Consider the following 20,720-nt stretch of genomic DNA (forward strand, 5'->3'; position numbering starts at 1 on the left):
AGGTGAGGCAAGGCAAGGTGACACGCCAGGGGAAGTTCAAGCCCAACAGCTACGCGTACCGGACCAAGGCCGGCACCGTGCTGCTGCACAAGTCCACCATCAACAGGTGGGTGCTCGGGGGGGGGGGGTCCCACGGGGCAGGGGCTGTCCTGGGCTGGCCAGGCTGACAGAGCTGCTCCTGCAGGGAGGCATCCAAGCTGTACAGCCGCTGGCTCACCTACTTCATGGCCGTCAAGTCCAACGGCGGCGTCTTCGTGCGCGACTCGTCCCAGGTGCACCCGCTGGCCGTGCTGCTCATGACTGACACCGACATCCACGTGCGAGGTGAGTGCCCGGGGCACCCGGCCTGCTGCAGCTGCTCCCCGGGCTGGGCACGCCCTGCTTCCCGAGGCTCTCGGGCTGGGCACGCCTTGCTGTGGAGGGGCCACGGAGGGGATGGTTTGTGAGCTGTTCCCAGCTGCTGCTCTGCAGGGAGACAAAGCCAGCCCCGGCAGGCTGAGCCTTAGGGCTGTGCCTGATCATCCTGGGGCAAGGAGCTGAGCTGGCAGCATCCCACTTGTCCCTGGGGATGTGTCTGTTCAGCCTGTGGGGTTTTGGCAGTGCTGCAGTCGGTGTCTAGCCCATGAGCTCTGTAGGGCTATGCCATCGGTCACCTCCTGTGGGAAACAGGAGGATCCCAGTGTGTGCTGAGCTGCCTGGCTTTTGTGGAGCTGTTGGCCCAGTTGAAACGAGTGTGGGGAGGAGCTGCCTCGGGGGCAGCGGAGGAGCCCCAGCAGCCCCGATCCCCCTGACACGCTCTCCCTCCCCCCAAGATGACGGCTGGCGAGCGACGGTGTCCCTGACGGACAGCGACCTGCTGGTGCTGGAGGGGGACTCCTACACCATCCGCCTGCTGCGCGACTTCCGCGTGTCCCTCTCCAAGATGGTGGAGACGTGCCTGTGCTACGAGATGGCCGCGATCCCCGGGGACCTGCACCACCAGCACAGCCAACTGCTCGACATCCTGGTGGATCTGCTCAAGGGCCCTCCCGGCAGCTTCGGCTCGTAGGCGGAGCTGCAGCCTCGTGTGGGGACTTGTAATTTGTATAAAGATGTTCACAAATGTTTATTTAAATAAAGTTCTATTTATCCCTTGTGAAGTCATCTCTCTCCATCCTAGAAGATTAATGTTGTCTGAATCTCCTGCTGTCGGCTCCGTGCATGGTCACCGCGTGGGAAGAGCAGCGCAGTCCCGCCGGGAATGGACTGGGAGTGCCGACGGACCCCGGCCTGCGGACACCCCCGCCTCCTCCGCCGGCCCTGACCGGGAGCAAGGCCACGGCTGCTGCGGGCTCCTCTGCCCCCTCCCCACGGGGCCAGAGCCCCGGGCTCAAGAGGAGGACGGATGTCCCGGCTGTGCCAGGATGGTGGATGCAGCAGCTCCGGCAGGGAGGGGATCGCTGATCGTTGTCTCTCCACTCCACATGGAGGAAGCCCCGAAAGCAGCGGATGGAGAGGAATTCCACGCGGGATCCGAGGGGCCCTGCCAGCCCCAGCACAGTCGTGGCGTCTGAGTGTGAGATGTGACTCGTCCTTCCCAACCTGCCTGTACTTCTCGTCCTCTTGCGTTGTTCCTACGATTTTTTTTTTAAATTCCTGTTCTCCCCACGTGGAGGAGGCCGGATCCCTGTCCCTTGTGCAACACAGGACGTGATTGTAGCTGCCAGGCTGCCTGCGAGCGCCGCTCCTGCGGGAAGCCAGGAGCAGAGGCACAAAATCCTTTGTTTTCTATGAACAGGGACCATATTTCTGTGGAAGGAGGATTGCGACAGGCACAGCACTCACTGAGGAATCTGGAGTTTAATCCCAGCTTTGCCTTGGATTCTCTGTCCGAAGAAGACAGTGACCTACCTCACAGGGCTGTTGTGAGGGTCGGGGTTTGTAACGGAGCCCTCGGGCCCAGGGCTGTGCCCCCCGGGGCCTGGGCTCCTTTCTTTTTATTCCCATTTCTTACGCTCTTTGTACCTGCAGCAGGGAATGGGAGCGAGGCCGTTTCCATGGCACTGGGGCTCCTGCCCCGCGCCCCCCGGGGCCACCCTTTGGTTCTCCCAGTTCTACCATTTAAGTTCTGCTCATGGGCTCCAGGGCGCCGTGGCTGTGCCAGCACAAGGCCCGGGGGCCCCTCCGAGGCTCCGCTGCCCCCGGAGTCCTGCAGCCTGGGGTCACTCCAAACTGCTCATCTTCATTTCACTTGCTTGAGGTTGTCACTATTATTTGACCAGTGTTTGTTTCTTTTGGCCTGTATAATGGGCAGTATGGTTTTCCCTTCCAGCAGGTTTAAAAAAAAAAAAAGAAAAAAAAAGGACAAAAAAAAAAAAAGACTAAGCTATTGTCTAAATGGTTCCGAACTAGTGTGATATTGGGATACTTCCGTGGCTGTTATGTGATACTGGATCTTTTTACAACATAGATTAAAGACAATAAAAAGGGATAGAGTAGGAACTGTTTCTGTCCTCTTCATTCTTTTTTTACCATTTTTTTCTTTTGCAAAGATTGGAATTTTGTGCCTTCCCCTGGGTAGGGAAGAGCAGCGACAGCTGCTGCTCTGCTCGAGCAGTGAGAGCTGCCCTGGGGCTGTGGGGCAGTGAGGGGCTGCGGGGCCATGCTGTGCCCCCACACCCACCCCAGCCACCCCGAGGGGACAGGGGCACAGGGGCCTGGCACTGAGGGACAGCGGCTGGGGGGACCTGTCCTGGGGCTGCTGCTGCCTGGAGAAGCCAGCCCAGCGTGTCCCAGAGCTGCCCACGTGTGCCCACCAGCCCACGGTGCTCCTGTGCCCGTGTCCGGGGCAGCTGAGGGTGGCTGGAGCTGGGGCTGCTCCCACAGCAGCGCTCAAGGAGGGGCACAGGAGCGGCTGCTCCAGGCACGGGGACCTGGAACTTGGGTCACAGTCCTGTTTGGGGTCTCAGGTCAGGTCCAAGCCAGGGTGGGAAACCTTTCCTTTATCTGTGCCGTGCTGGTACCTCTGGCTGTGCCATGGGCACCGAGGCTCCCACAGGGCCCATGTCAGCCCAAAGCCCCCTCCCCTCTGCGCCCAGGCTTGCGGAGCAAAGCCAGGGATGGGAATTCTCCTGTGGCTGAAATCAGACACCCAAATCCCTCCAGCGCCTTCCTCAGCGCTCTGCCAGCACCACAGCGGGCACCCCGGGCTGTGCCAGCGCCCGCCCGGCCCTCCCGCCCCACAGAGCCACAGCAGCCTGAGGAGGAACATCTAGAAGCTTTATTTCAACCCTTTACAATAGTAAGAATCACAACATCAAGTCAGGAAATGTTGCTAAGGAGACGACGCTCTCACAGCCCCCGGGGAGGGGAGACACAAAGGCAGAAGTTCCCGCTGGGCTCCCCCGGCCCCGGAGCTGCTGTCTCACACCAGCCCTGACCTCCCCTCCCAGCCCCGCCTCGGCGCAGGGACAGCGCAGTCCCCCCTCCTCGGGCACCGCAGAATAATCCTATGACACAAAATAATAACAACACGTCACATTTAGAGAACACGTCACGCGCTGCTCGCGCCTCACAACAGCCCGGTGAGGTAAAATTGAATCCCTCCCCACCTTTGCAGATGGGGAAACTGAGGCAGAGAGGTTGAGTGGCTTCCCGAGACCGCGGAGGGAGCCGAGGGCCGGGATCGCCCCCCGGGGCGCTGCCCCGAGCCCGCCTGCCCGGCCGCACGCCCCCAGCCCGGGTCACTGCGCTCGCTGCTGGCTCGGTGCTCTGCGGGAGGGACAGCGGGGGCTGCGGGGCGGCCTCGAGTGTCACCTCGGCCGGCGGGACCCGTGCGAGGAGGGCGGAAGGCGAGCGCTGCCCGGGCTGGGCTCAGGCGGGGAGGGAGGAGGGAGAGCCGGAGCCCCTCAGAGCCCTGTCCGTGCTGCTGCTGCCGCCCGGAGCCACCAGGCCCTGGGGACATTTCCCCTGAGCCTGGGGGTGCTGGGTCCCAGCCACAGCCGCTCGGCCCTGGGGACATTTCCCCTGAGCCTGGGGGTGCTGGGTCCCAGCCACAGCCGCTCGGCCCTGGGGACATTTCCCCTGAGCCTGGAGGTGCTGGGTCCCAGCCACAGCCGCTCGGCCTTGGGGACATTTCTCCAAGCCTGGAGGCCGCTGAGCTCCGCCACGGCCGCTCGGCCTCAGCGGGGACTCGGCGCTGCCCTCAGGCGAGCCGCGTCACCCCGAGAGCGCCACCGACACCAAGCTCCAAGAAAAGCAGGAATTCTGCCCAGACACGAACACGCGAGGGTCCCGGGCCCCTCTCACACAGCACACTACGCGGGGACAGCGCGGGGGCAGCGTAGAAAAACTACATTCAGTTTGCGGCCGGGAGCCGAGCGGGAGCCGCGCCCTGGGGCGGCCGCGAGCCACGAACTCGGTTACTCGAATGTTGATTTATCAGTACAAAAAGCCCAAAGAACTGTGCAGGTATGCCACTGATATGCCGGCAGGCGCCGGCTCCGGCTGCTGCCGGCCGGGGAAGCGCAGCCCCGGCGGGATGGAGCTCGCACGGAGCCCCGCCGCTGCCGCAGCCCTGGGGCAGCTCGGCCCCTCCGGAGCTCTGCCACGGCCTTTGCCGAATCCCGCCCGGAGCCAGCCACCAGCGCCCGCCCGGCCCTGCCCGGCCAGAGCCCCCGCGGTGCGGCCAAAGCCAGGAGCCCCAGCTCGGGACAGGACCGTGTACATTCAACTTGCATCTCCTTCAGAGCTCAGCTCCTGCTTCCCCCCGGATTTGCTGCCTCCAGCCCTCCATGGAGCCGCCGGCGCCCGCAGCCCCTTCCCCAGCAGCGTTAAGGTCTCAGCACTACCCAGCTCATCCCACCTCTCCAGACAAGAAACTGAAGTCATTCCCACCACACATGGCTCCTTCCCAGCCTAGCAATATGTACAGCCGCTTCCTCAAAATAAAGTTAAAAAAGAAATCCGTATTAAAACTGAAGCTGTCCTAGAAACACCACGGCAAACTAGTGTATCTGGATTTAGTTCGTCAGCTAAACACAGGCACAACAAGTGTTAGAGAAGTGGCACAGAAGCACGGCCGGGGGCTGAGCTGGGCCGGGGTTTGGGCAGGGACAGCCTGGGCACCGCGCGCAGCCGCCACCGCCCGGCTCGGGAAATCATCGGAAATCATCGGAAATCGGGAAAAAGCAGTGCAGGGACAAGGTGACGTCACTGTCCCTGTGCAGCGGGGCAGGGCTCGTTTGATTTTTGCAATCTCAAAGATAAAGTGCAATGTTGCCACTTGCCTTCCTCCTGCAGTCCCTGAGCCGGGACCTCGCCTGGGCACCCCGGGAATGTCATCCCGGGAATGTCACCCAGGAATCTCATCCCGGGGCACCCAGGGAATGTCATCCCGGGAATGTCACCCAGGAATGTCATCCTGGGGCATCCAGGGAATGTCATCCCGGGACACCTCGGGAATGTCATCCCGGGGCACCCAGGGAATGCCATCCCGGGACACCTCGGGAATTTCATCCTGGGACATCCCGGGCCACCAGAGGCCTGGGGTGCCCCAGGACGCGCAGCAAGAGGAACGCGACATCTCAGCCTCCAGCTCCTCTTTGGTTGCCCACGAACATCTCCAGCCCAGCACACAAACTCTGCTCCCAGCGCCCCTCCTGGCCCGTGAGCCTGGAGCTGGGCTCCAGCCCTGCCAAGGCCACCCCGGCTGCTCTCAGGCCGGGAACCAGGAGGCTCCAGCCTGGGAACCAGGCTCCAGGCTCACCCTGGAGGGGCTCACCCTGCTCCTCTCCTCTCCTAATTTCCCCTCAGTTCAAGTGTTGGAAAAAAAAACCCAACCAAAGCAAAGGCAAGGCTGCCAAGCTGAAGCTGGTGTGTAGAATTTAGCAGTGAAGCGAGAAGGAAGCGTCACGGGAGGGCAGTGATATATACCGGCTCAGGGGACGGGCAGGGCTGGGCAGCGGGGCGGCTCCGGCTCCTCCTCCAGCCACGGCCGCTCCGGGACACCGGGCACACACAGGGAGGGCAGGGAGCCACGGCACCCGGCCGGGACCACAGGGATGCGGAGGGGAGTGGGAGGTGGGGAGGAGGAGGAGGAGAAGGAGGAGGAGGAGGAAGAGGAAGGGAAGCACTGGGAGGTCTCTGGGTATATATAACCGCCCCTTTCAGGTGCAAATCTGCATCGTTTAAATTTGTAATCAGATGAAAAAGCACTTATGAAACTACCAGACGACTTTGATGCAAACTAGTACATTTTAATGCCATTTTATTAGAAACCATGCAAACTTTAATATAAAAAATACAAGTGCAATAAGAATCTTTGTGTGTAAATACAGATTCCGGGTTATCGTGTCGTTGTTGGCTTCCCAAAGAAATACTCCCACAAGCATGAGAAGCTGCAGGCTTCCCTCTGTCCCCTCCTGGAGCAGCCCCCCTTAGCACACGCCTGGTTCAGTTCTCTTTGATCCCAGTGTTTTGTTATTCTGCTTGCCTTTTTTTTTTTTTTTTTCCCTCTTTAAATTAGTTTGACCACCCAAGAACACTTTTCTTTTCTTTTGTTTGAATTTATTTACACTGCGTTTCTTTAGTGTCATTTGAAACGAGGAGCTCCAAGAGTGGTTAGATCTCCTTCCTGGCACCAGCCCTGCCCTGCTGCCCCGCCGAGGCCCCGGGTGAGCGCTGCCCTTCCCTGCTCCTGCAGGCCCTGCTCATCCCGGCGCTGCTCGGGTCCCCCTCCATCACCCCAAGAACCACACAGCCCCACACACCCCCACGGACCTGCTGCAGCCTCGGAACTCCTGCCCTGCCTCCTGCTCCCTCCAGCCTCGGCCCTGGAGAAACGGGACAAACCCCAGGGCTCGGCCGTGCCCTTAATAAATAATCCACCTTGGCAGAAGGCACCCGGGGAGGGCTCCGAGCGTCAATTAACACATCTCGAGCATCAATTAACACATCTCGAGCATCAATTACACATCTCGAGGTCAACACAGGCTCCACCTGAGCTCTCACAGCAAGTTTGCCCTCTACACATTCCTGTGCCTTTCGTTCCGGACATGGCTTAATCCCATGAACTCGCTCCATCGTTTTAAAATATTAAAAGAAAAAACCCCAAACAACAACAAAGAAGTTACAACGGCTGGATATGTCAGTAAGAAGCCAGCACGGCAGCAGCGGTTAAATGTCCCTACTCTCCTACGGGTCGGAAAAGAAGGAAAGAGAAAAGGAAACTTAGCACGGGTTCGAACACGATAAATCATCAACACTTCGTCACAAAGAATAAAAGGTTCAAGTCAACAGTTAAAACAGCCTAACGAGTGTGGAGGGGATTTATCAGCATCCCACAGGCGGCAGAAACTGAAGCGGCGAGGAGGGAAGGGGTTAAAAAAAGAGACAGAAAGAAAGATCACAGCTTATCCCTGTTAACTCGGCCTGGCCTCGCCCGCCCAGGGCTCTGCTCCGCTCCGGCCCCGACACAGCGACCCTCGAGAGTCCCCGGGCCAGCGGGAGGGCACGGAGAGGGAGGAGAGAGGGATGGAGGGAGGGATGGAGGGGAGCCCTGCCCGGCCCGGCCGCCGAGGGACCCCAGCCCGGGCGGCCCAAGAACATCGTCCCCCTCCCACCTAGAGGCAGAGCCGGGTTAAGAGAGCCAAGCTGGGGGCCCCGGGGCGTGGAGAGGGCCGGGGGTCACAAGCCTTGCTGGGCGGCAGCGGTGACGGGGAGGCGACGGAGCCCAGGCTGTCCTGGCGGAGGTGCTACGCCGGGGGCAGGTGCTGCTGGAAAGGGTGGGGGGTTTGGAGACGACGATTTCGCTCCGTGGTCCGTTCCAGCCTTGGCCTTCGCACGGAACGTCAGCTTGTGAGACTCAATCTGCAGCGACACAAGGGCAGGGGACAGGGGGACACGGGGAGAGGAGGAGACAAGGGACAGGAGGGGAATGGAAGACGATACCATAATGTCATCATTAGATGCCTGGAAGATAAAAGGCAATTTTCCGAATTAAAAGAAAGGCACGACAACCCCGCAGACGTCGCTGGCAGCGGTCGGGGGCTGCGGTGGCAGCGACGCCGCCGCGCCCGGGGCTGCCGGGCTCCCTCCCCCGGGCTCCCTCCCCGTAGGTTCTCACTTGTTTCTTGGATGTGGGTGTCCAGGCTCTGCATTTCCCTTTGGTCGGCGCTGCTGAGGGCGGCCAGGCCCGGCCCCACGCCGTTCTCCCGCAGCGCCGGGCCCGGCCCCGCTCCGTTCGGCGGCTCCGCGCCGCCCTCCGCCTGCAACGAACGACAACGCGGGCTCGGATCAGGGCACGGCCAGGGCACGGCCAGGGCACAGCCAGGGCACGGCCAGGGCACGGCCAGGGCACGGCCAGGGAGGGCTGCAGGGACCGCAGGACATGGATTTCTCCTGGGAGAGCGGATCCTGCCCAGCCCTGCGGGGGCTGACGGAGCCCGGGAGCTCAGCTGCCAGGCACAGCTGGCACAGGGAATGCCAGGGACAAACCCCCGTGTGCTGGCATGGGGGCACGGCTGTGACACTGGATCATGACCTGGGGATGCCCAGAGCAGCTGTGGCTGCCCCTGCACCCCAGGCCAGGCTGGACAGGGCTTGGAGCAGCCTGGGACAGTGGGAGGTGTCCCTGCCATGGCAGGGGTGGCACTGGGTGTTCTTTAAGGTCCCTCCCAACCCAAATAAGTCTGGGAATCTCTGAATTCCATGAAAATACCTTGTGAATCCCCTTGTCCCCTGGCTCAAGCACTGCCCGAGCTCAGGTGGCCACCTGGAGATTCTCTGAGGTTTCACCAACATTCAGAGCAGCTTCAGGGCCAGCCTGAAACTGGAATTTGGGCTCTGTTTCTTGCCTGCTCCTCACTGCATGTCCTGCCTAAGGCAGCTGCAGTTCAGGAGTAGTTTTGCTGCTGGGTCACTGTGATGGGAGCTGTTACTCAGAGCAGCCTCATAATTCCAGTTTGTGCCCTCTTGGATAAACGTGGGAGGCACTTCAGGTTGTTCTGATTTGGGATTTCCCTTGCTGGGCTACAAATAGTCTTAACAGTCCTGGAGCCTTAGGTTTACTCCTGAGCACAATTCCCAGCTCCCTGGGGCTGTGCCAGGCCCACACATCCCCCAGGGAGGGAATGTCCCCTCCCTGGGCTCAGATGTCCCTTTGCTGCAGCCAGACCCCGAGGCTGGGGACAGTTTGTGTTCCTGGGGGAGGAGGGATGAATCAGCCACCAGAGCTGTGCTCTGTTCTCACCCCCACAACCAGAGCTGAAGGACTGGGCTGGGCAGATCCCCTCCAGCTCAGAGCATCCCACGGATCTGTAAATGCTGCCAGGACTGGACCAAAGCCATTCCCTGCCCTCACCTTGACGGCTCCTCCGGCCGGCGAGTGTCCCACGTTGTCCAGAGATCCCACTTTGGCCTGGGCCTTCTCCTTGAAGTTCAGCTTCTGGTTCTCGATTTTGACGTCTCCTCCCCCTGCAGGGACATGGAGCAGGGCTGAGTTTGGGGAAGCCCCCAGCAGTCCCAGCCAGGAGCCCCTGGGGACCCTCTGGATGAGGGACAGGACAGTTCCACAGTCACTGCCCCAGGAAAAGTTCTGGAAGACCAAAGCTGATTTCCAGCCGTGCCAGCAAAGAGGGCCCTGGGGAATGCTGCACCTCCAGACAGGCTGGAGAGATCCTGCCTGGATCTGCTCCTGAGGCTGCCTCCTCCAGCAGAGGTGTGAAATGCCACCCCACTGTCCCCCACTGGTGCCATTGCAAGGCTGGCTCCTGTCCCTGTCCCTGTCCCTGCCCAGCCCCTCCAGCTCAGCCACCTGTGCACTCTGCAGTGCCAGGGCACCTCCTGCTGCTCTGTGTCCCTCTGTGCCCTCCTCACCCCTTCCCTGCTCCAGCCCTGGCATCCCTGGGCAGCTCCTCTGGCACACACCTGCAGGAGCACTGCAGGAGAACGTGGGGGACACAAACAGCTGAGAATTTCAGCAAGACTTTTCCAGAATGGAACAGATTGCAGAATTAGATAGAAATAGATTCCTAGATATAGATATAGACCTAGATATAGATGATATAGATACAGATATATATATAGAGATATATAGATACAGATGATATAGATATAGATATATTCCCATTAATCACAGAATCCAGAATGGGCTGGGTTGGAAAGGACCTTAAGGACATCCAGTGCCACCCTGCCATGGCGGGGCACCTCCCACTGTCCCAGGGTGCTGCCAGCCCTGTCCAGCCTGGCCTGGGCACTGCCAGGGATCCAGGGGCAGCCCCAGCTGCTCTGGGAATCCCATCCCAGCCCCTGCCCACCCTGCCAGGGAACAATTCCTGCCCAGTCTCCCACCTATCCCTGCCCTCTGGCAGTGGGAAGCCATTCCCCCTGTCCTGGCACTCCAGGCCTTTGGAATTAATTTCTTCCCTTCTCAGGCTGAACAATCCCAGCTCTCTCAGCCTTTCCTCCCAGGGGAAATGCTCCATCCATCTGATCACAGCGCTGCCTCCTTTACTGACAAATCAGTGCACAAACCCCAGAGTGGAATCCTGGATCCTAGGGATGATTCCAACCCCCCTGCCTGGACAGGACCACCCTTCCCTGGCTGCAGCCACATCCCAGCAGCTTCTCCAAAGCCCAGCTCAAGTCCTGCTAAGCGCAGCTTTGCTCCCAGCGACATCACTAAACCTCAGCTCTGCTCTGCCAGCCTGGCACGGCCAACGGGGCAGACGTGGGCTTTGGTGCCACCAAGGCAGCCGAAGCCTTGGCAGGCTGGCAGGGCTCTCATCAGCCTGGACAAGGCAGTGATTGTCACTCCCAGCTCGTTACTGCCCAGCACGGAGCTGGCAGAGGTCGTGCCCGTGGCACCGCGTTCCCAGTGCCAGGAGCCACGGGAGAGAGGGCCCTGCTCTGACCTGGCACCTGGGCAGGCTCAGGGCACTGCCAGGGGCACAAAGAGCAGCCTGTTCCCAGCCTGGGCAGTGAACTCTGGCCCTCGTGCCAAGGCAGTGTTCCCAGCTGGAGAAGTGTCCCCAGGGGCACTGGAGTGACCATCAGCTCAGACACTGAAGTGACCATCAGCTCAGGGACACTGGAGTGACCATCAGCTCAGGGCACTGGAGTGACCATCAGCTCAGACACTGAAGTGACCATCAGCTCAGGGACACTGGAGTGACCATCAGCTCAGACACTGAAGTGACCATCAGCTCAGACACTGAAGTGACCATCAGCTCAGGGACAGTGCAGTGACCATCAGCTCAGGGACAGTGCAGTGACCATCAGCTCAGACACTGAAGTGACCATCAACTCAGTGACAGTGCAGTGACCATCAGCTCAGGGCACTGAAGTGACCATCAGCTCAGACACTGAAGTGACCATCAGCTCAGACACTGAAGTGACCATCAGCTCAGGGACACTGGAGTGACCATCAGCTCAGGGACACTGGAGTGACCATCAGCTCAGGGCACTGGAGTGACCATCAGCTCAGGGACACTGAAGTGACCATCAGCTCAGGGACACTGGAGTGACCATCAGCTCAGGGCACTGGAGTGACCATCAGCTCAGGGACACTGGAGTGACCATCAGCTCAGGGCACTGGAGTGACCATCAGCTCAGGGACACTGAAGTGACCATCAGCTCAGGGACACTGGAGTGACCATCAGCTCAGGGCACTGGAGTGACCATCAGCTCAGGGACACTGGAGTGACCATCAGCTCTGGGACACTGAAGTGACCATCAGCTCAGGGCACTGGAGTGACCATCAGCTCAGGGACACTGGAGTGACCATCAGCTCAGGGCACTGGAGTGACCATCAGCTCAGGGACACTGAAGTGACCATCAGCTCAGGGACACTGAAGTGACCATCAGCCCCAGGACACTACACTGACCATCAGCTCAGGGACACCAAAGTGACCATCAGCTCAGATACTGAAGTGACCATCAGCCCCAGGACACTACACTGACCATCAGCTCAGGGACACCAAAGTGACCATCAGCTCAGATACTGAAGTGACCATCAGCCCCAGGACACTACACTGACCATCAGCTCAGGGACACCAAAGTGACCATCCCTCAGGCCAAGCCAGGGGCCTGCAGCCCCAGCACCCTGGGCTGGGGACAAACCTGAGATTCCCAGGAATTCAGGCAGAGGAATGCTGTGCTCCCAGCAGGTCATTCCCACACGGATCCCAGAAAATCCACCCCGGGGCCAGAAGGGTTTCATGGGAGGCAGGAGCTGCTGGGGACTCAAGGCTAAAGCACCCTGGTGCTCTGAAGGACTGCAGGGAATTTCCTTTATCCTGCCATGTTCCATGAACATCCTGGGATGTTCCAAGCACCCCAAAGCCTCTGTGAGCATGGATGAAGCTCCCTGGAATGATTGTGGAAACTTCCCTGTTTTCCTTCTCAAACAAGCAGGAAAAGCAGGAATGACTCAAAGCTGTAGATTATCTTCACAGGCAAGAGGTCATCCCACATCTCCTAATGCCCCTCTCTGCTCTTGAAACCACCAGGAACTGTGGGAGAAGCATTTTTAGGAACTTCCAGAAGCACTGGGGACATCCCCTGAAAGCAACAAGCCCCCTAAACAATTCCAGTCCCAATCCAGGGCTGTGTTTAAGGGACAAAACTTACAGACAAATGAGGAAATGGCAAAATTCCTACCTGGCTTATGCTTGATATTTGCTTTAGATCCACACTTGGAGGACACTTTGGAAAGGTCGACTTTCTTGTTCTGGATCTGCACCTGGGGAGACAAAAAGCAGCAGCTGAGCACAGAGAAACCTCTGGAGGCCAAAGGGCACCTCAGGCTGTGCTCTGTGAGCCTGTGGCCCTGCTCTCACTGCTCCTGCACATTGCCAGGATCCTGCCTGGCATTCCTGGGCTCACCCAGAGCCAGGAGTGAGACAGAGCCGAGACAGACAGCAGGACAGAGGGACAGAACGTCACAGGGCTGAGCTCAGGCACAGCCGTGGGACACACGGGCCCTGGAATAGGGACAATAAAAGCCAACCCTGCTGCCAGGGTCCCCACAGGGCTCCTGCCCAGCCTGGGACACCACCGTGGCCTGGGCAGTGCCACCAGGGCTGGGGCCACCTCAGGGAGCCCTGCTGCAGGGCCAGGCTGTGCCACAGCTCCAGCCTGGGGAGGAGAAGCTCCAGGGAGAGCTCAGAGCCCTGCCAGGGCCTGGAGGGGCTCCAGGAGAGCTGCAGAGGGACTGGGGACAAGGATGGAGGGACAGGACACAGGGAATGGCTCCCACTGCCACAGGGCAGGGATGGATGGGAGATTGGGAATTGGGAATTGTTCCTGTGAGGGTGGGCAGGCCCTGGCACAGGTGCCCAGAGCAGCTGGGGCTGCCCCTGGATCCCTGGAAGTGTTCCAGGCCAGGTTGGACATTTGGAGACATCGGAAGGTGTCCCTGCCATGGCAGGGGTGGCACTGCATGATCCTTAAGGTCCCTCCACTCCAAGCAGTCTGGAATTCCCAGAGGGATCCTGGTGCCCAGAGGGAATGCACTGCCCCAGGACTCCATCCCTCTCCAAGTCCAAGGCCAGGGCTGAGAGCAGCCACAGCTGGAAGCTGCAGGCTCACAGCTTCTGCCCCAGCTCAGTTCACAGAGGAAACCCAAGGATTTCCTTTCCAGCATGACAAGAATTCCTCGACCAGCAGCTGCTCTGGGAGTTTGCTGAGAGCTCTCAGGAGAATTTGCCAGAACTCCCAGGGAAGCAGGGGTGTGCCCAGGGAGGAGTCCCAGGATGCTGCAGGACAGCAGGACAGCCCAGCCCAGCTCAGCTCCTGCCAGGTCCCACGTCCCCAGCTCAGTGACACCCTCCCAAGGTCAGTCACAGACCCTGGTTTGGTTTTCTCAGGAGTACATTTACTACAGCTTTAATCACCAGTCCTTGCTCGCTCAGAACTGAGCTGAGATTAAACTGATCTCACAGAATGCACTTGGAAATGCAGCTGTCTGTTGCCAGCTGTGTCTCTGAGCTGAGATCCAAACTCAGGGAAGGCTCTGTTTGCAGCACCTCCAGCAGGAGCTGGCTTTGCCCTTGGCATTGCACTGGAGAGCCAAGCACAGACCCTGGTGCCAGAAATAAACTTTGGAGTTTGGCTCAGGTGGGGAGAGCCTCAGCTCTTGTTGGCTTTTGTGTCCCTGACCACGTCCCAGTGCAGCCAAGCCCAAGGCCAGGGGAGCACAGGGACAGCCCAAACTCCTTCCAAACCTCCCTCACCCACAGGCACTGCCTGCACCTTGTGAAATCCACCTCTGCTCTGCTTTCTTGGAACAGCAAACTCGCTCAGAGGTTGGACTCCATGCTCTTGGAGATCTTTTCCAACCTCAGTGGTTCTGAGAGTGGGAAATACCAACCAAAAAAAATCCAACCTTTTCCCCAGGAACTGAGCTGTGTTTGTATTTCTGGTGGGCAGCAACAACAGCTGCTGCTTTTGGGCACAGCTCCTGGGGAATGCTGGCATGGAGAGGCAATGGTCTCCTGGGCAGAGGGCAGGATGGGCAGCTGAGCAGAGCCAGCCTGCAGCCACTGGGGTGGGGTGGCAGCAGTGCCCACCCTGCAGTGCCCACCCTGCAGAGCCCACCCTGCAGTGCCCACCCTGCAGAGCCCACCCTGCAGTGCCCACCTTGCAGTGCCCACCTTGCAGTGCCCACCCTGCAGAGCCCACCCTGCAGTGCCCACCTTGCAGTGCCCACCCTGCAGAGCTCACCCTGCAGAGCCCACCCTGCAGAGCCCACCTTGCAGTGCCCACCCTGCAGAGCTCACCCTGCAGAGCCCACCTTGCAGTGCCCACCTTGCAGAGCCCACCTTGCAGAGCCCACCCTGCAGAGCCCACCTTGCAGTGCCCACCTTGCAGAGCCCACCCTGCAGAGCCCACCTTGCAGTGCCCACCCTGCAGTGCCCACCTTGCAGTGCCCACCTTGCAGAGCCCACCCTGCAGAGCCCACCTTGCAGTGCCCACCTTGCAGTGCCCACCTTGCAGTGCCCACCCTGCAGTGCCCACCCTGCAGAGCCCACCTTGCAGTGCCCACCCTGCAGAGCCCACCTTGCAGTGCCCACCTTGCAGAGCCCACCCTGCAGAGCCCACCTTGCAGAGCCCACCTTGCAGAGCCCACCTTGCAGTGCCCACCTTGCAGTGCCCACCTTGCAGTGCCCACCCTGCAGAGCCCACCTTGCAGAGCCCACCTTGCAGTGCCCACCTTGCAGTGCCCACCTTGCAGTGCCCACCCTGCAGAGCTCACCCTGCAGAGCCCACCCTGCAGAGCCCACCCTGCAGAGCCCACCTTGCAGTGCCCACCCTGCAGAGCCCACCTTGCAGTGCCCACCCTGCAGAGCCCACCTTGCAGTGCCCACCTTGCAGTGCCCACCTTGCAGTGCCCACCTTGCAGTGCCCACCCTGCAGAGCCCACCTTGCAGTGCCCACCCTGCAGAGCCCACCTTGCAGTGCCCACCTTGCAGAGCCCACCCTGCAGAGCCCACCTTGCAGTGCCCACCTTGCAGAGCCCACCTTGCAGTGCCCACCTTGCAGTGCCCACCTTGCAGTGCCCACCCTGCAGAGCCCACCTTGCAGAGCCCACCTTGCAGTGCCCACCTTGCAGTGCCCACCTTGCAGTGCCCACCCTGCAGAGCTCACCCTGCAGAGCCCACCCTGCAGAGCCCACCCTGCAGAGCCCACCTTGCAGTGCCCACCTTGCAGTGCCCACCTTGCAGTGCCCACCCTGCAGAGCCCACCTTGCAGTGCCCACTCTGCAGAGCCCACCCTGCAGAGCCCACCTTGCAGTGCCCACCCTGCAGTGCCCACCCTGCAGTGCCCACCTTGCAGTGCCCACCCTGCAGTGCCCACCCTGCAGTGCCCACCCTGCAGAGCCCACCTTGCAGAGCCCACCTTGCAGTGCCCACCCTGCAGTGCCCACCCTGCAGAGCCCACATTGCAGTGCCCACCCTGCAGAGCCCACCTTGCAGTGCCCACCCTGCAGTGCCCACCTTGCAGAGCCCACCTTGCAGTGCCCACCCTGCAGTGCCCACCCTGCAGAGCCCACCCTGCAGTGCCCAGGCCAGGCTGGACAGGGCAGGGCCAGCTGGGGCAGGGCAAGGTGTCCCTGCCATGCCAGGGGTGGCACTCGGTGTCCCTAAGGTCCTTTCCAACCCAAACCACTCCATGGCCACCACCTCTGCCTGAAGCTCAAGCAGGAATTGTTTCTAAGGCACAGCACTCTTGTCCACAGGATTCCTGAAAGCTCTGGCTGAGGGCACAGCCCCACCTGGGAATTCCACACTGGGAATTCCATCACAAGTGATCATCACAACTACCTGAGCAAGAAAACACCTTGGAAGAGGTCACTAACATCACAGTGCTCCACAGGGAGTGGGAAGATACAAAAATGAATAGAAGAAAAATAAGAAATTATTTTTTAGGAAGACAGACTGAGCACCCACACGCACACTCTGTGCTGGAGGGCTGGGAATGCCCTCCTGGAGCTGCTCTGGGAGCATCTGGAGCCTGGAAATGAGCTCTTGGCTCAGAAAATGCAGAATAAAGAGCTGCCTAAGCAGCGAGGAGCAGAAGGGCAGTGGTGAAAGGAGAGTGTGGGAGAGGAGGAGAGGAGAAAGCAGGGCCACAGCTGTCCCCAGGCTGGGGATGCAGAGGGAAGGACAGGATGTGATTCATGAGCACAAGGACACTTCAGTGCCACAGTTAATCACCCAGGAGAGATCCCCAGAGCCCAGCCCCACTGCTGAAAGAGCAGGAGAGGCGCCTGTGAGGCTCCTGAAAGGCTGAGCAGGGCAAGGTGACAACACTGAGGTGGTTTACAGAACACAGCTCCTTGGAGTGCATGGACAGGGAAATGCCACAGCTGCCCCAGAGCTGTCACCAGAGTGGCCACGGGCACTTCTGCCACCAAGTCTGGCTCAGCACCAGGGGGAACAGGCAGCAGGAACAGGAACAGGGCTGAAAACCCCCTGAGGGCTCCCAAGGACACCAGGGCTCGAGGCCAGCACGTCCAGGAATCCTGTGGGGCAATTCCATGGGAAACAGCCCCAGAAACACAGTGTAAACCATGGAAACAGCAGAGAACCACAAATGCCAAATCCCCAGAGCAGGGATGTGGGCAGGCAGCCTGGGTTCAGTGGCACAGGGGTGACTTCAGCCTCTCTGGCCACCCTGGTGATCAGCCTGGAGGGAACCAGCTGTCAGGAGCCCACATCTGGTTGCCACTTGCAAAGATTTGTGGAGAAATCAGTCATGTAGAGGTTCAGCCAGCTGATCATGGGTTTCCCAGGAGAAGTGGTCCCAGCTGGCTCCACAGGCAGGTCCTGAGCAGGGTTTGTGTCACTGCACCAGGCTCTGAACAGACACCCTGGCACCTCACAGAGGTGGCAGCTGGCCATCACTCCTTGGGAGCCCAGGGTATTTAAACACCTCAGAACAAACTTCCTCGGGCTCAGGTCCTTCAGTGTCTTTGAAGCCACCCAAACTTTGCACTGCTGAAGCTGCCCTGTGCCAGGAGCCCAGGCCAGGTCTGGCAGGGCAGCACAGAGGTGACTGAGCCCCCAGACCATGCTCGTAGGGCTGGACAGTGAACCTGGCTTGCCTGGCAGACACCTGGAGCACCCAACACCCCAGACCAAGCTGCAGACACCACCAGATTAACTTTCTATTTTAATAAGCTCAGCCCTGCTGCCAGAGATACCAGCAGCCTTTAAATTTAGAAATTAATCTCAGCTCAAAGGTTAAGTCCCAGAGTCTTTGCCTGCTCCAAAGTCCCTTTGATGAAACAAGGAGTGAATGAGTGTGGCTCCAGCTGCCCTGGCACTGCCAGGCCAGAATGGAGCAGCTCTGGGAAATGCAGGGCTCAGGGGGTGAGCTCAGTGCCAGGCTCAGCCACGTCCCCACCCCTGTGTGGGTCACAGAGAGCAGGGCCAGCCCAGGTACTGGAACAACCCCACAGCTCACCCAGAGAAGTGCAGGAATCTCCAGGCTGAGCTGTGCCCAGCAGCCCCGGGGCTCTGCCAGGGCTCCTGCCTCAGCACAGCCCTCCTGGGGCTGGCACACCCACCACGGCACAGAGAAGGAGTTAGCAGACACGCAGCTTGCCCAGAGCCATACTTACATTCCCACCTCCAGGGACATGCTTAATATTGTCCTTGGAACCACACTTGGACTGAACATGGCTGTAGTTCGCTTTTTTGGAGACTATCTGGACCTGGAACGTCACAGAACGGAGACAACACAAGGGAAGAGGACTGGTTAGATTGTCATCCTGCAGGGCACGGGGGCTCTGGGGCACCAGGGACCCTGAGCAGCTCGGCCCAGTGCTGGGGGAAGCCACCAAGGAGGAGAGTGAGAGACAGTGAAGGACAGGAGGCTGCACAGACAGTGTTAGTGCCAGGCTGGGAGCACCAGGGACAGCCTGGGGACCCTGCAGAGCCCTGGGGTGGGCTGGGCTGGCACTGCCAGGGCCTGGAAACCCCCCTGAGCAGGGAGAGCCAGCCCAGAGGGGTGGGATGGCACTGCCCAGGGCATGGAACCCTCCCTGAGCAGGGAGAGCCAGCCCAGAGGGACAGGATGGCACTGCCCAGGGCATGGAAACCTCCCTGGAGCAGGGACAGCCAGCCCAGAGGGACAGGATGGCACTGCCCAGGGCATGGAAACCTCCCTGAGCAGGGAGAGCCAGCCCAGAGGGACAGGATGGCACTGCCCAGGGCATGGAAAACCCCCTGGGGCAGGGAGAGCTAGCCCAGAGGGACAGGATGGCACTGCCCAGGGCATGGAAAAACCCCTGGGGCAGGGAGAGCCAGCCCAGAGGGACAGGATGGCACTGCCCAGGGCATGGAAACCTCCCTGGGGCAGGGAGAGCCAGCCCAGAGGGACAGGATGGCACTGCCAGGGCATGGAAACCCCCCTGGGGCAGGGACAACCAGCCCAGAGGGACAGGATGGCACTGCCCAGGGCATGGAAACCTCCCTGAGCAGGGAGAGCCAGCCCAGAGGGACAGGATGGCACTGCCCAGGGCATGGAAACCTCCCTGAGCAGGGAGAGCCAGCCCAGAGGGACAGGATGGCACTGCCCAGGGCATGGAAACCCCCTGGGGCAGGGAGAGCCAGCCCAGAGGGACAGGATGGCACTGCCCAGGGCATGGAAACCTCCCTGAGCAGGGAGAGCCAGCCCAGAGGGACAGGATGGCACTGCCCAGGGCATGGAAACCTCCCTGAGCAGGGAGAGCCAGCCCAGAGGGACAGGATGGCACTGCCCAGGGCATGGAAACCCCCCTGAGCAGGGAGAGCCAGCCCAGAGGGACAGGATGGCACTTCCCAGGGCATGGAAACCTCCCTGAGCAGGGAGAGCCAGCCCAGAGGGACAGGATGGCACTGCCCAGGGCATGGAAACCTCCCTGGGGCAGGGACAGCCAGCCCAGAGGGACAGGATGGCACTGCCCAGGGCATGGAAACCCCCCTGGGGCAGGGACAGCCAGCCCAGAGGGACAGGATGGCACTGCCAGGGCATTGAAACCCCCCTGAGCAGGGAGAGCCAGCCCAGAGGGACAGGATGGCACTGTCCAGGGCATGGAAACCTCCCTGAGCAGGGAGAGCCAGCCCAGAGGGACAGGATGGCACTGCCCAGGGCATGGAAACCCCCTGGGGCAGGGAGAGCCAGGTGGGATGGGACTGTCCAGGGCTCAGGAGCCTCCTGGGAGGTTTCCAGGGACAGCCAGCCCCCAGAGCCACCACGGCCAGCACGCTGTGAGCTGCTCCATGCCCACACTGGACTGAATCCAGCCCTGGGCAATGCCCCTCCAAAGCCCTGGGCAGCACACTGGGTGTGAGAAACATTCTTCTGCTGAAGGTGGAACGACCTGCAGTGGAATGAGCTCAGCTGAGTCTCAGGTTAACGAAATGGTTTCTCCCTCACACTGACTCAGATGAAGGCTGGGAGAAGGTGGCTGGTGGTGGCTTGGCAGTGCTGGGCATGGGTGGACTCCGTGATCCCACTGGGCTTCTCCAGCCTCAGTGAGTGTGTGATTTTTAAGGCAAGAGGAGTGGTTTAGGTGAGCAGTAACTGGGTTAGACACCAGTGTTCACAGAGGTTAGTTACAACACAGGCTTGGTCTGGAGCTGAGTTATTTACCACAGCACAAGCAGCCCCAGCTGGATCCTGGCTCCTACAGAGGTGAAAGCCTGGAGCAGGGATCACCCAGCTCTCGCCTGGGCAGCTCTGAAAGGCTGCACTCAGAACAGCAGCTCTGAGAACACACCTGTGCCACGGAGTGTGGGGTGCCTCACTGACTCCCTACAGGTACAAATCCTGCTCATTCCTGACCATTCCTGCCTGGTAATACTGGAATTAAACTGTGGCACTCCCACCTCGAGCCATCCACTTGCACTTTGGAGTAACCCATGCAGTGGTGATGGCTTAAGGCTTGGAGTTACAGAGTTTTGGTACTACTGGGCTGGGAATATTGCAGGAAAGATGTGAATTCCTACATATTGTGCAGTCCCAAATGAAGCAGCTGTGAATCAACCTCTCTGCCTCGTTACCAACTGGTTCTGTGTGTGAAGAACTGGTTTAAGGGAAACCTCTGACTCCAAGTTACTCTGTATTAACCTGGAGGTGAAAGAGGAGGACTCTGCTCTGGAAAGCTCTCCAGCAGGAGTGGAGAAGGCCCTTCCCTGCAGGAATTTCCCTGGGAACATCTCAGGGTGCACGGGAGAGAAGGGGAAGTGTCT

General features: G+C 60.0%; 2 protein-coding genes across 11 annotated transcripts in view; one reads left to right on the forward strand and one right to left on the reverse strand.

The window, feature by feature from the left end:
* The window catches only part of DHX30 (DExH-box helicase 30), a 31,830-nt gene extending 29,349 nt beyond the window's left edge, over window positions 1-2,481 (forward strand). For all 3 annotated transcript variants that reach the window (XM_064410149.1, XM_064409988.1, XM_064410077.1), the window contains 3 exons: window positions 3-106; window positions 185-324; window positions 813-2,481. In XM_064410149.1, coding sequence (XP_064266219.1) covers window positions 3-106; window positions 185-324; window positions 813-1,048 — 480 coding nt within the window. In that variant the 3' untranslated portion in view covers window positions 1,049-2,481. The remainder of the gene's footprint in view (window positions 1-2; window positions 107-184; window positions 325-812) is intronic.
* Window positions 2,482-6,230: 3,749 nt separating this feature from the next.
* Window positions 6,231-20,720, reverse strand: part of MAP4 (microtubule associated protein 4) — a 148,400-nt gene continuing 133,910 nt past the window's right edge. For 5 of the 8 annotated variants that reach the window (XM_064410579.1, XM_064410414.1, XM_064410498.1 and 2 more), the window contains 5 exons: window positions 18,107-18,199; window positions 12,640-12,721; window positions 9,341-9,453; window positions 8,105-8,246; window positions 6,231-7,950 (listed from right to left, as the gene is read on the reverse strand). In XM_064410579.1, the coding sequence (XP_064266649.1) occupies window positions 7,943-7,950; window positions 8,105-8,246; window positions 9,341-9,453; window positions 12,640-12,721; window positions 18,107-18,199 (438 nt within the window). In that variant the 3' untranslated portion in view covers window positions 6,231-7,942. The remainder of the gene's footprint in view (window positions 7,951-8,104; window positions 8,247-9,340; window positions 9,454-12,639; window positions 12,722-18,106; window positions 18,200-20,720) is intronic. The other 3 variants (XM_064410645.1, XM_064410830.1, XM_064410333.1) reach the window with 2 other exon arrangements.

Source organism: Passer domesticus, chromosome 1 (genome assembly GCF_036417665.1).
Source record: "Passer domesticus isolate bPasDom1 chromosome 1, bPasDom1.hap1, whole genome shotgun sequence".
Lineage (NCBI taxonomy): Eukaryota > Metazoa > Chordata > Aves > Passeriformes > Passeridae > Passer > Passer domesticus.